The following is an 11,494-nucleotide window of genomic DNA, read 5'->3' as shown; positions in this document are numbered from 1 at the left end:
TTTATTGTTTATTATTATCCGCAAAGGTTATTAAAATAAATTTGAATGTAGATGGTAAACTTCGAACAGAATAGAGATCACCCAAATTTGAGATATATAAGGCTATTTTACTCGAAATACGCCTGTGCGTGAAATTTAATTTGTAAGGAAGGATAATTTGAAATCAGAGTCATACTTACTTTCAACCAAAATTTTTTCTTTGTGCTTGGTGACTTTGCTAACCATGGGGTCTCAGCGTCTCTTCCGAGTCTGTTGTCCGGTAAGCTGCCGTCTATGTTTAAGAAGATTCATTAAGTAATCAACACGTAGACCCATTTTGAATTTACCTAATAGCCTGAGACCAAACTACTGATACTTTATAGAGTAGTTGAATTGTCAAAGCAAAATTGTTCCAAATTATACCGTTTGGCTTTTCATTTTAATTAGAAGTTCCGGCATTTTTTGTTTTATTGATTTTTGTAGTGATGTCCAAACCGCTGTTGCCCTGGCCACTGGAAGCACGCCTGAAAATTTATATATAAAAAATTAGGGGATGCACAGAAGACAAGCGAACATTGAGATTAAAATTAGCTATTTTTTACCATACCAGAAGACATTGTTTTTGGAGACCTAGTATAATGAGTCTTAAACTATCAACGCTTTAAGAGCACTGCCCAGTAAGTTTGTGCCCTCAAATTTTACCTCTTTGCTTTTTGTGAGGACGAACAGCCAAATCGGTCAGAGAAAAATCGATCAAGCTAAAAATTGCGCAACGAAGAGCAGCCGGATCCAAATAACAGCTAGAATTTTTGTTGGAGGTAATTAGTAAGCATAAGTCTCAGTGTTCCAAATCTTTCATTTCACACTGTAGCTCCTCCGCTAGAAATTAGCTAGTATGATCACGGTACTTGTTGGCTAATAGACTTGGATTTTAGCCCCACTATTTCTCGCGTGACTCCTTCTAAGCGGTTTCAACCATTAACTTCTGGAGTTTTGTACGCAGGAGTTTAGTTTACTACTTAAGAATGATTTAAAAAATGCCCCAAAGAGATCAGTAGCCGCCAAAGCTATATATGAGGTGAGCTATTATCGGCCATTTCATAAATGTAACAAATCAAGGATATTTAAATGTATGGGGCGTTGATAATCTTGTTTAAGATCTTTTCACTCAGTTTCATGAATTTTGATATAAAATTTGAGTTCTGATCTTGGTCACGCCGAAACAGGAAGTGGAGCAAAAAGCGATTAGTTTTGCGGCGATAAATTTTGTCTTTTGTTTTAATAAAAGAGTTAGAAATAGTAATTAAACAAAATTCACATTCTCCATTGAAGTTTCGTACACGTGTGTCAATTTGATTGCTATTTTTTGAGTTTTTCGTCGGTATTCTCAGTCCAATCCCAGTTATTTCCAGTTGTACCAATTTTGATTGAATGAAAGTTCTTTGGATTTCAGTGCAGGACCTATCCTCTATTTTTTTAAAACGCTTTTGTTGCGGCTACTGAAAAGAAGCATGGGGCATGAGACCAACAGAATTAAACAATAAACTGAAGAAATTTGGAATTCGTGATTTAAACGGAAATTGAAACCGACAAAAGGATGCAAGTTGGTGCCGGAAATTTATCCACCCCCATTTAGTGAATGGAGTCGCACTAGATATTTAAATTATTATTTGTCTTAAGCAAATTGTATTAATAGTGAAACCTTTGTTTTTAGGACCATGAGAAACTGTTACAAATTGTACTAGGTTTTTGTTTGGACTGTAATTTTATTCTAAAGCAACTTTAATCTTTGTGTTTGAAGAAATGTTTTAGAAATTTTTCCAGATCTTAAAATCGGCAAAATTTCTGAGTTAGTTCAGTTTTCTGAGAGAAGTGAACAACAACACTTTCATTGACTGAAGATGCCATTTTATCTTTTAGGATTTTCTTAGTTTCAATCAATAACGGTAACAGTTCTTTTAAACGACCTCGGCGCTAATAGTTTCAGTGGGATTGTTAGTCAATTGGAACAAAAGAGAGCCAGGCTGGCGTAGAACTCGAGAACCAAGCTGCAATGATTGGGTTCCGCTGAGATTTTTGAGCAGCCGTAACAGATTATTAACTTTTTGTTTTGACCTATGACGCCACACTCACTTCAAATCAACTTTCGTTGCTTCAACCATCAAAATATTTTCTACTAAATCATGTACATGACGTCATTGTCAGACTTATGGGAATAAGTTTATTCGGATCCAATTGACTTTGATCCTCTGTAACTTGTCTCAATTTGAAATTGACCTAGTCAAAATTTATTAGGATAATATATCTTCAAGTAAAGTTTATCCTGCTCTAATTGAATATTCTTTGTCTTATATGACTCTAAATCAACTCAAAAATCATAACAGTGTGTAGAAAAGCTAACTTTCTCTGCCACTGTTCTTCGTTTTCAGTCTTTTCATTGGTATTTCCACAGGTCCACAAAGCATTTGCTGTTTTTTTCTGGTCCTCTGCCAGGGTTGTTTTTATTACAATTCAAAAAATTTTAATTGTGCTGGAGCGCTGTGTTCTTTTTAAGATCTGTTGACACATTTTCAATGACTTTGATCTTTCAAAATGGGATAAACAGGTAAACCCCAGCAGCATTAAGTTTCATTAGAGGCCCAAAGTGGGCTTTAGTAGTCTTTCAAGTGCTTAGAGTGGTGCAACTGCTGAGATGGCCTTAATTGAAGGTTAAATGGTCATTTTTAGGTGTTTTGGCCTCAAAATGGTGCAGTTTTTCATTTTTTTAAAAAATTTTTTTTTTGGTTTTTTTTGTTTTATTAATCTGAGGTTAAAATTTTCAAAAGTTGAAAAAGGTCTTTTGCGAGAGAAAATAACTTGTTACGGAAAAGTTATGAGGTATATAGAAAATTGTAATCGAACAAATTTCACATTCCGTTGAAGTTTCGTACACGTTCGTCATTTTGAAGGGTATTTTTTTTAGTTTTTCGTCGGTATTCTCAGTCCATTCCCAGTTATTTCCAGTTGTACCAATTTTTATTGAAGGAAAGTTCTTTGGATTTCAGTGCAGGACCTATCCTCTATTTTTTAAAACTCTTTTGTAGCGGCTACTGAGAAGAAGCATGGGGCATGAGATCAACAAAATTAAACAGTAAACTGAAGAAACTTGGAACTCGTGATATAAGCGGAAATTGAAACCGACAAAAGGATGCAAGTTGGTGCCGGAAATTTATCCACCCCATTTAGTGAACGGAGTCGCACTAGATGATATTTAAATTACTGTTTGTCTTAGCGAATTGTATTGATAGTGAAACTATTTGTTTAGCACCATGAGAAGCTGTTACAAATTGTACTAGGTTTTTGTTTGGACTGTAATTTTATTCTAAAGCAACTTTAATCTTTGTGTTCGAAGAAATGTTTTAGAAATTTTTCCAAAAGGCAAAGTTTCTGAGTTAGTTCAGTTTTCTGAGAGAAGTGAGCAAACAACACTTTTATTGACCGAAGAACCTATTTTATCTTTTAATAGTTTCTTAGTTTCAATCAATTACGGTAACAGTTCTTTTAAACGTCCTCGAGGCGAATACTTTTGGAGAGATTGTTATTCAATTGGAACAACGGAGAGAACCAGGCTGGCGTAGAACTCGAGAACCAAGCTGCAATGATTGGGTTCCGCTGAGATTTTTGAGCAGCCGTAACAGATTATTAACTTTTTGTTTTGACCTATGACGCCACACTCACTTCAAATCAACTTTCGTTGCTTCAACCATCAAAATATTTTCTACTAAATCATGTACATGACGTCATTGTCAGACTTATGGGAATAAGTTTATTCGGATCCAATTGACTTTGATCCTCTGTAACTTGTCTCAATTTGAAATTGACCTAGTCAAAATTTATTAGGATAATATATATTCAAGTAAAGTTTATCCTGCTCTAATTGAATATTCTTTGTCTTATATGACTCTAAATCAACTCAAAAATCATAACAGTGTGTAGAAAAGCTAACTTTCTCTGCCACTGTTCTTCGTTTTCAGTCTTTTCATTGGTATTTCCACAGGTCCACAAAGCATTTGCTGTTTTTTTTCTGGTCCTCTGCCAGGGTTGTTTTTATTACAATTCAAAAAATTTTAATTGTGCTGGGGCGCTGTGTTCTTTTTAGGATCTGTTGACACATTTTCAATGACTTTGATCTTTCAAAATGGGATAAACAGGTAAACCCCAGCAGCATTAAGTTTCATTAGAGGCCCAAAGTGGGCTTTAGTAGTCTTTCAAGTGCTTAGAGTGGTGCAACTGCTGAGATGGCCTTAATTGAGGGTTAAATGGTCATTTTTAGGTGTTTTGGGCTCAAAATGGTGCAGTTTTTCATTTTTTTTAAAAATTGTTTTTTTGGTTTTTTTGTTTTATTAATCTGAGGTTAAAATTTTCAAAAGTTGAAAAAGGTCTTTTGCGAGAGAAAATAACTTGTTACGGAAAAGTTATGAGGTATATAGAAAATTGTAATCGAACAAATTTCACATTCGGTTGAAGTTTCGTACACGTTCGTCATTTTAAAGGGTATTTTTTTTTAGTTTTTTGTCGGTATTCTCAGTCCATTCCCAATTATTTCCAGTTGTACCAATTTTTATTGAAGGAAAGTTCTTTGGATTTTAGTGCAGGACCTATCCTCTATTTTTTAAAACTCTTTTGTAGCGGCTACTGAGAAGAAGCATGGGGCATGAGATCAACAAAATTAAACAGTAAACTGAAGAAACTTGGAACTCGTGATATAAGCGGAAATTGAAACCGACAAAAGGATGCAAGTTGGTGCCGGAAATTTATCCACCCCATTTAGTGAACGGAGTCGCACTAGATGATATTTAAATTACTGTTTGTCTTAGCGAATTGTATTGATAGTGAAACTATTTGTTTAGCACCATGAGAAGCTGTTACAAATTGTACTAGGTTTTTGTTTGGACTGTAATTTTATTCTAAAGCAACTTTAATCTTTGTGTTTGAAGAAATGTTTTAGAAATTTTTCCAAAAGGCAAAGTTTCTGAGTTAGTTCAGTTTTCTGAGAGAAGTGAGCAAACAACACTTTTATTGACCGAAGAACCTATTTTATCTTTTAATAGTTTCTTAGTTTCAATCAATTACGGTAACAGTTCTTTTAAACGTCCTCGAGGCGAATACTTTTGGAGAGTTTGTTATTCAATTGGAACAACGGAGAGAACCAGGCTGGCGTAGAACTCGAGAACCAAGCTGCGATGATTGGGTTCCGCTGAGTTTCTTGAGCAGCCGTAACAGATTATTAACTTTTTGTTTTGACCTATGACCCCACACTCATTTCAAAGCAACTGTCGTTGCTTCAACCATCAATATTTTTTTACTAAATCATGTACATGACGTCATTGTCAGACTTATGGGAATAAGTTTATTCTTATCGAATTGATTTTGATCCTCTGTAACTTGTCTCAATTTGAAATTGACCTAATCAAAATTTATTAGGATGATATAATTTAAAGTTAAGTTTATCCTGCTCTAATTGAAAACTGTTTGTCTTATATGACTCTAAATCAATTGAAAAATCACAACAATGTGTAGAAAAGCTTACTTTCTCTGCCACTGCTCTTTGGTTTCTGTCTTTTCATTGGTATTTTTACAGGTCCACAAAGCAATTGCGATTTTTTTTCGGTCTTCTGCCAGGGTTGTGTTTATTACTATTCAAAGAATTTGAATTGTATTGGGGCGCTGTGTTTTAGATCTTTTGACACATTTTCAATGACTTTGATCTTTCAAAACGGGATGAACAGGTAAAGCCAAGCAGGTATTAAATTTCATTAGAGACCCAATTTGGGCTTTAGTAGCCCTGCAAGTGCTTAGAGCGGTGCAACTGATGGGATGGCCTTAATTGAAGGCGAAAAGCTCATTTTTAGTTGTTTTTGGTCTCAATATGGTGCAATTTTCCATGTTTTTCTTTGTTTTTTTTGAGCTTTTTGTTTTTTTTTAATCTATGGTTGAAGTTTTTAAAAGCTAGAGAAGGTGTTTTGCTAGCGAAAAATACTTGTTATGGACATTTTTTGAAGTGTATGTTTTGGTACTACAAACACAAATGATTCTAATTTTTGCAATTTTTCTGACATTTCTTCCTTTTTTGCGTTTTTTCAGCATCAGGGGCAATGGAATCTCCTTTAAAGTTTGATAATGGCGCATCGCATAGTTTTCCAGATGTTCTAGATGCAATGGACGGGATTTCAACATTTTAATGTCTCAAATTTTGGCATTTTTTTTGATAAAATCTGCAATTTTTTTAAGTTTTCCTATAATTTGTGATATTTGTCCATTCAAAGTGCTGGAAAACCTATTCGACTGTCTGATTAAAAGTTACTGCATGGTTGTTAGTGTCAATGGAATTGTGTTCAACAATTTAAGATTTGGACTTTGGAATTTTTTTGATAAATCTTGCAATTTTTTCAAGTTCTTTTAAACGTTTTTTCTTTTTTTTTGTTTTTCCAGCCTTAGGATCTAGAAAATCTCTTTTATGGTTTGATAATAGGATACTGCATAGTTTCTAATAACAATAGAATAGTTTTCAGCATTTTAATGTCCCAAATTTTTGCATTTTTTTGTGATAAAATCTGCAATTCTTTTGAGTCTTCCTAAACTTTTTTGTCAATTTTTGATATTTGTCCATTCTTAAGTGCCAGAAAACCAACTCACGGTCTGCAACAAAGTTGGTGCCTGGTTGTTACTGTCAATGGAACTGTTTTAACATTTCAAATTTCAGAAGTTTTTGATAAAGTTTCAAGTTTTTCTAAAACATTTGTCTTTTATTGAGTTTTCTTGCCTAAGTTGCCAGGTAACCTCCTCCAGGGTTTGATAGTATGTTGTAACATAGTTGTTAGGGGGTAGGGGAAAGGTTTTCAATATTTTAATAGAAGGAATAGGAATTTCTAGTTTTATGAATATTCAATTTTATATAAATTACTGCATGTCGATCTCTGAGCCATTGGATTTTTTAAGGCTTGGAATTGGGCTAGTTGATAGCCTCTAGAGACACAGAAATGCTTCGGAAGATATTTATATCATGACTTTCAGCAACATTTCATTAGCATATGCGAATGATTTCTTAAAACTTTTCTGTCATTTTCTTTGTTAATCGATCTTTGAGGGTCAGTGAATTTTTTTCAGATCTTGCAGATATAATCCAGGACCGATTTAAGATTCACAATGTTTTTGAACATACTTTTGAAATATTGAAATAGGTGTTTTTAAAGTGATCAAATTTAGGCCTAAACCCTCAACCCGGATACAACAGTCTTAGTTATTAAGTCCCTCCGGTTCCCCAGTGCTTACAGTAGTTTTTAGTTCTGACTACCTTTCTTAAAATTATGGAGTATCTTCATATCGTGCAGAGGATCGCTCTTTTCTGCGGATGAACTTAATATGAACATGTTTCCAGTAGCACGTGCCGCTCCTGGTTATTCATGTCAGCTTAAAACACTCACGTGCACATTTTAAAATGCCGAAAGTCTGCAGTGCCAGAAGTCAAAATGCTACCCAGGATGAAGTCCGCGACCCAAGACAGGTATTGGCCAGACCGATTTGGGTCGCGGACAGGGGGTCCGGTGCGACCGTCCACAATGGTCTGGAAAAAATTTGGGTCGCGCCTTCCGTCTGGCCAATGGCAATTTTAGTCTGTTCGGTCTGGCGAATACCCATATTTCGGTCTGGCCAATACCCAGATTTCGGCCTGTTCGGTCTGGCCAATACCCAAATTTTGGTCTGTTCGGTCTGGCCAATACTCATATTTTGGTCTGTTCGGTCTGGCCAATACCCATATTTCGGTCTGTTCGGTCTGGCCGATACCCATATTTCTGTCTGTTCGGTCTGGTCAATACCCATATTTCGGCCTGTTCGGTTTGGCCAATACCAATTTTCAAGGCCTAGAGGTCCAGCCAAATAAGAGCCAAATTAAAATCTCATATTCATTTGTCATTCAAAAAATTGAAACGAATAAATTATAAATTTTATTGGATGCTTTTACACGTTTAAATGAGTCTGGCTAATAGTCTGGCCTAGGATCTGTTCGGTCTGGCCAATGGTCTGGACAACGATCTGGCGGACGGTCTGGCCTACGGTCTGGACAATGGTCTGGCCTAAGGTCTGTTCGGTCTGGCCATTAATCTTGACAACAGTCTGGCGGATGGTCTGGCCTACGGTCTAGACAAGGGTCTGGCCTAGGGTCTGTTCGGTCTGGCCATTCGTCTGGACAACGGTCTGGCCGATGGTATGGACAATGGTCTGGCCTAAGGTCTGCTCGGTCTGGCCATTGGACTGGACAGCGGTCTGGCGGATGATCGGGCCTACGGTCTGGGCAAGGGTCTGGCCTAGGGTCTGTTCGGTCTGGCCATTCGTCTGGACAACGGTCTGGCCGATGGTATGGACAATGGTCTGGCCTAGGGTCTCTTCGGTCTGCCCAATGGTCTGGACAATATCCTGTCAGTCTGGCCAATGTTCTCCAAAGTCTTTTCAGTCTGGCCAATGATTGCCAAAGTCTGCTCGGTCTGGCCATTACCTATCTTTGGGTATTGTTGGTCTGGCCAATGCCTGTTTTGGGTATGGTCGGTCTGGCCAATACGTGTCTTGGGTCGCGGACTTCATCCTGGGTAGAAGTTGTCACTTACTTAGCCAGAAGTTGAATTTGGTTGACTTTCGTCATTTTAAAACGTGCACGTTTCGTGTTTTAAGCATGGTTAAGTGACTCTGCAGAAGTCACTTCTAAATTCTGACTTAATATCTCGAACTGCTTCGCGGTTCTCGATAAACGCCAGAAGTTCTCAGTGACTTCAAGCGGAGTCACTTAACCATTACATAAAACAACTGAAGCCAGTTGAGGCTTAGTTCACTATGGTTCCTCCTCGAACTCTAAAGTTTCTCGCTTTTATTATTATTATGATACTCTTGTTGCAGTTCTTCTCATTCTTCTTGAACAAATCTGTGACTCAGGTAAAGACGTGCTAATCTATCTGGTGGAATCTTTGGTGATTCCTAATCAGCAGCCCCCCACGGTTAGGGGGCCTGTAACTTTTGCATCCCCGGCGCACGTAAACCTGATGTTTTTTCACATATAAACGTAATTACAAGGGGGAGGGCGTTCTTATTACAATGATTTTCCCCAAATGTCAGATTCTACTAAACTGGGAATTTACTACAAACTCCAGGTTGGTCATTTTTGCGACTCTATTCCGTGCTCCCGTGCATTATTTTACGTGACATTTTCACGCATGTAATATTTTATACAGGGTAACTTTTGCTACCCCAGTTTGAGGTGCCATCCGGAAGTGACCTCTGATCAGACCAAGTCCAACGCACACGGTGTGTACCCCGACCAAAATTACAGGGTCTGGGATTTGGTTCGAGCGCACAATAGTATGATCAGAAGTCACTTCGGTCTGGGGATGGTATGATCAGAGGTCACTTCGGTCTGGGGATGGTATGATCAGAGGTCACTTCAGGATTGGAATGGTCTGATCAGAGGCGGATTCAAGCGCACATTAGTATGATCAGCGAAGATCTTGAGCGCAATTGGGTCTGATCAGAAACCATTTGGAGCGGAAATTTTTTCTATTGATTTTTTGTTTTCTTTTAACCAGAGATGTTGGCTCTGCCAAGAGGCAACAAAAAGCAGCATTCTGATCAGAGACACATCTAGAGTCTAATGTCTTTGATCAGAAACAAGAGGTTACAGCTGATAGAACATGCCAGTCCCCTCACAAGGAATTTTTGTTTAACTGTAGAATAACATGGTTTATATGGAAAACTGTCTCCGTTCATCCATTGAGTTCGAAATATGCACTAATGTATTTTAAATAAATTTTTTGTCAGCAGTTGGGTTATCTTTTTGTTAGCATTAATACTTTTATAATGGTCTTTTCTTTAGATGAATTTGATAACGCAAACATCATTTTGTATGAAATGAATATATTATAACAAAATTCGTGCGGTGAGGTGATTTCGAGCGCACAATAGTCTGATCAGGAGTGAGTTTTGAGCGCACATTAGTCTGATCAGAAGTAATTTTGAGCGCACAATCGTCTGGACGATGGTCTGGGTTTGATCTGGGCCATGGTCGCACAATCGTCTGGACAATGGTCTGATTTTGGTCTGATCAGAGGTCCTTTCCGTCTGGAAAGGTGTGATCAGAGACAGTTTTGAGCGCACTTAGAGCGCACACGGTGTTTTGAGCGCACTTTAGTCTGATCAGAGGATAATTTGGTCTGGGATGGTCTGATCAGAGGTTACTTTCGTCTGGCACGGTCTGATCAGAGGTCACTTCCGGATGGCACCTCAACCTGGGACCCCAGCTTACTGTTCCCGGGTAGATATATAAGTCAGTCAATTTACTTACTTTCAAAAATTAGCCAGCCACTTTTGCTTTAATTTATATCTGTGTAAACGATAAATATACCAAGCCGAAAAGAACTTTTAGTCTGCTCGGAGATAAAATTGAAAACGAAGAATATATGGATCATTGAGCTTTAACAATTTATATTCCCTTCAACCGCATGTGGCCATACATGAGCATTGCCTCCAATATAGACCTATTTTCATTTTTTTTGGTCTGCCTTGTTATTTGTGAGCTGAGATCTCTGGCAGCTGGGTATAAAATTGTGCTGACCCCTCTTGAGGGGCGGGGGTATGAAAACTAAGTATATAATCAAATGGTTTTTTTGTTCACTCAATTTTGACCGACAGATTTATTCATCGTAGAGTTGTGAGTGATATCATTAAGAAACTCGTCCAGCGTAGAATATGGCATTAAAAGGACTTTTTTAATTTCGTTTTCAAGATCAAGCTATCGTGGTTTTTGTGAATATAAGACCGATTTGCGTTATTTTTATTCACATTTTCCGGAATTTTTGCCTGAAATTTTGTCAATTCTCCTAAAATATGTAAAAATTATTAACAATTGTACTGTTGATTTTAATGTTAATGACAAAAAAGTATTGATGGCTGTTTTGATTAAATTTTTTTGGCTAACATTTTGGCTGAAAATTTCAAAATTCCGTTTTTTTTCATAAAATTCCACCCAAAACAACTAAGACAATCTTTGTCAACTCTAAAAGGGGCCTTTCTTACTACCACTTCCATTAGGTGCGCCCTGGTACTCAAAATTCAAATCAAAGCTCACTGTTGAAAGGTCCAATTGCCTTTCTAAGCAGTTCCAATGTATCTACTTTCATTAGTCGAAAAAACATGGTCGTTTTGACTTTTAAAAGAGTTATTTTAAATAAACAATGCTTATTGAATTTCCTATTCTTCCTGGTGCTTTCTCTTCTGTTTATTTAATTCAAATTTAATCTTTTTGTTGTTTTACGGTTTAAGTTATAGTTTTCTAGCTTTGATTATACTGGATTTCACATATTTTTATTTTTAGGCATTGGCCCGCCCATTTGTCACATTTTTTATGGTTTTGTACGTTATCACATGATTGAATGTTTGCATTTTTTATTGGTGTCAACTTAAGGCATAATTGAACATAAAAAGTCGATGATTT

The 11,494-nt window shown here is 36.9% G+C and overlaps 1 protein-coding gene across 3 annotated transcripts in view; it reads left to right on the top strand.

The window, feature by feature from the left end:
* Positions 1–8,749: 8,749 nt before the first annotated feature.
* LOC142344608 (uncharacterized) overlaps positions 8,750–11,494 on the top strand; it is an 81,350-nt gene continuing 78,605 nt past the window's right edge. For all 3 annotated transcript variants that reach the window (XM_075396408.1, XM_075396407.1, XM_075396406.1), the window contains exon 1: positions 8,750–8,943. Coding sequence is in view for 2 of the 3 variants with exons in the window: in XM_075396407.1 (XP_075252522.1) it covers positions 8,845–8,943 (99 nt within the window). In the remaining variant the exon portion in view is untranslated. The remainder of the gene's footprint in view (positions 8,944–11,494) is intronic.

The sequence above is a fragment of the Convolutriloba macropyga genome, chromosome 8 (genome assembly GCF_964194025.1).
Source record: "Convolutriloba macropyga chromosome 8, txConMacr16.3, whole genome shotgun sequence".
NCBI classification, from domain to species: Eukaryota; Metazoa; Xenacoelomorpha; order Acoela; family Convolutidae; genus Convolutriloba; species Convolutriloba macropyga.
This window is presented reverse-complemented; position numbering and strand designations above follow the sequence as displayed.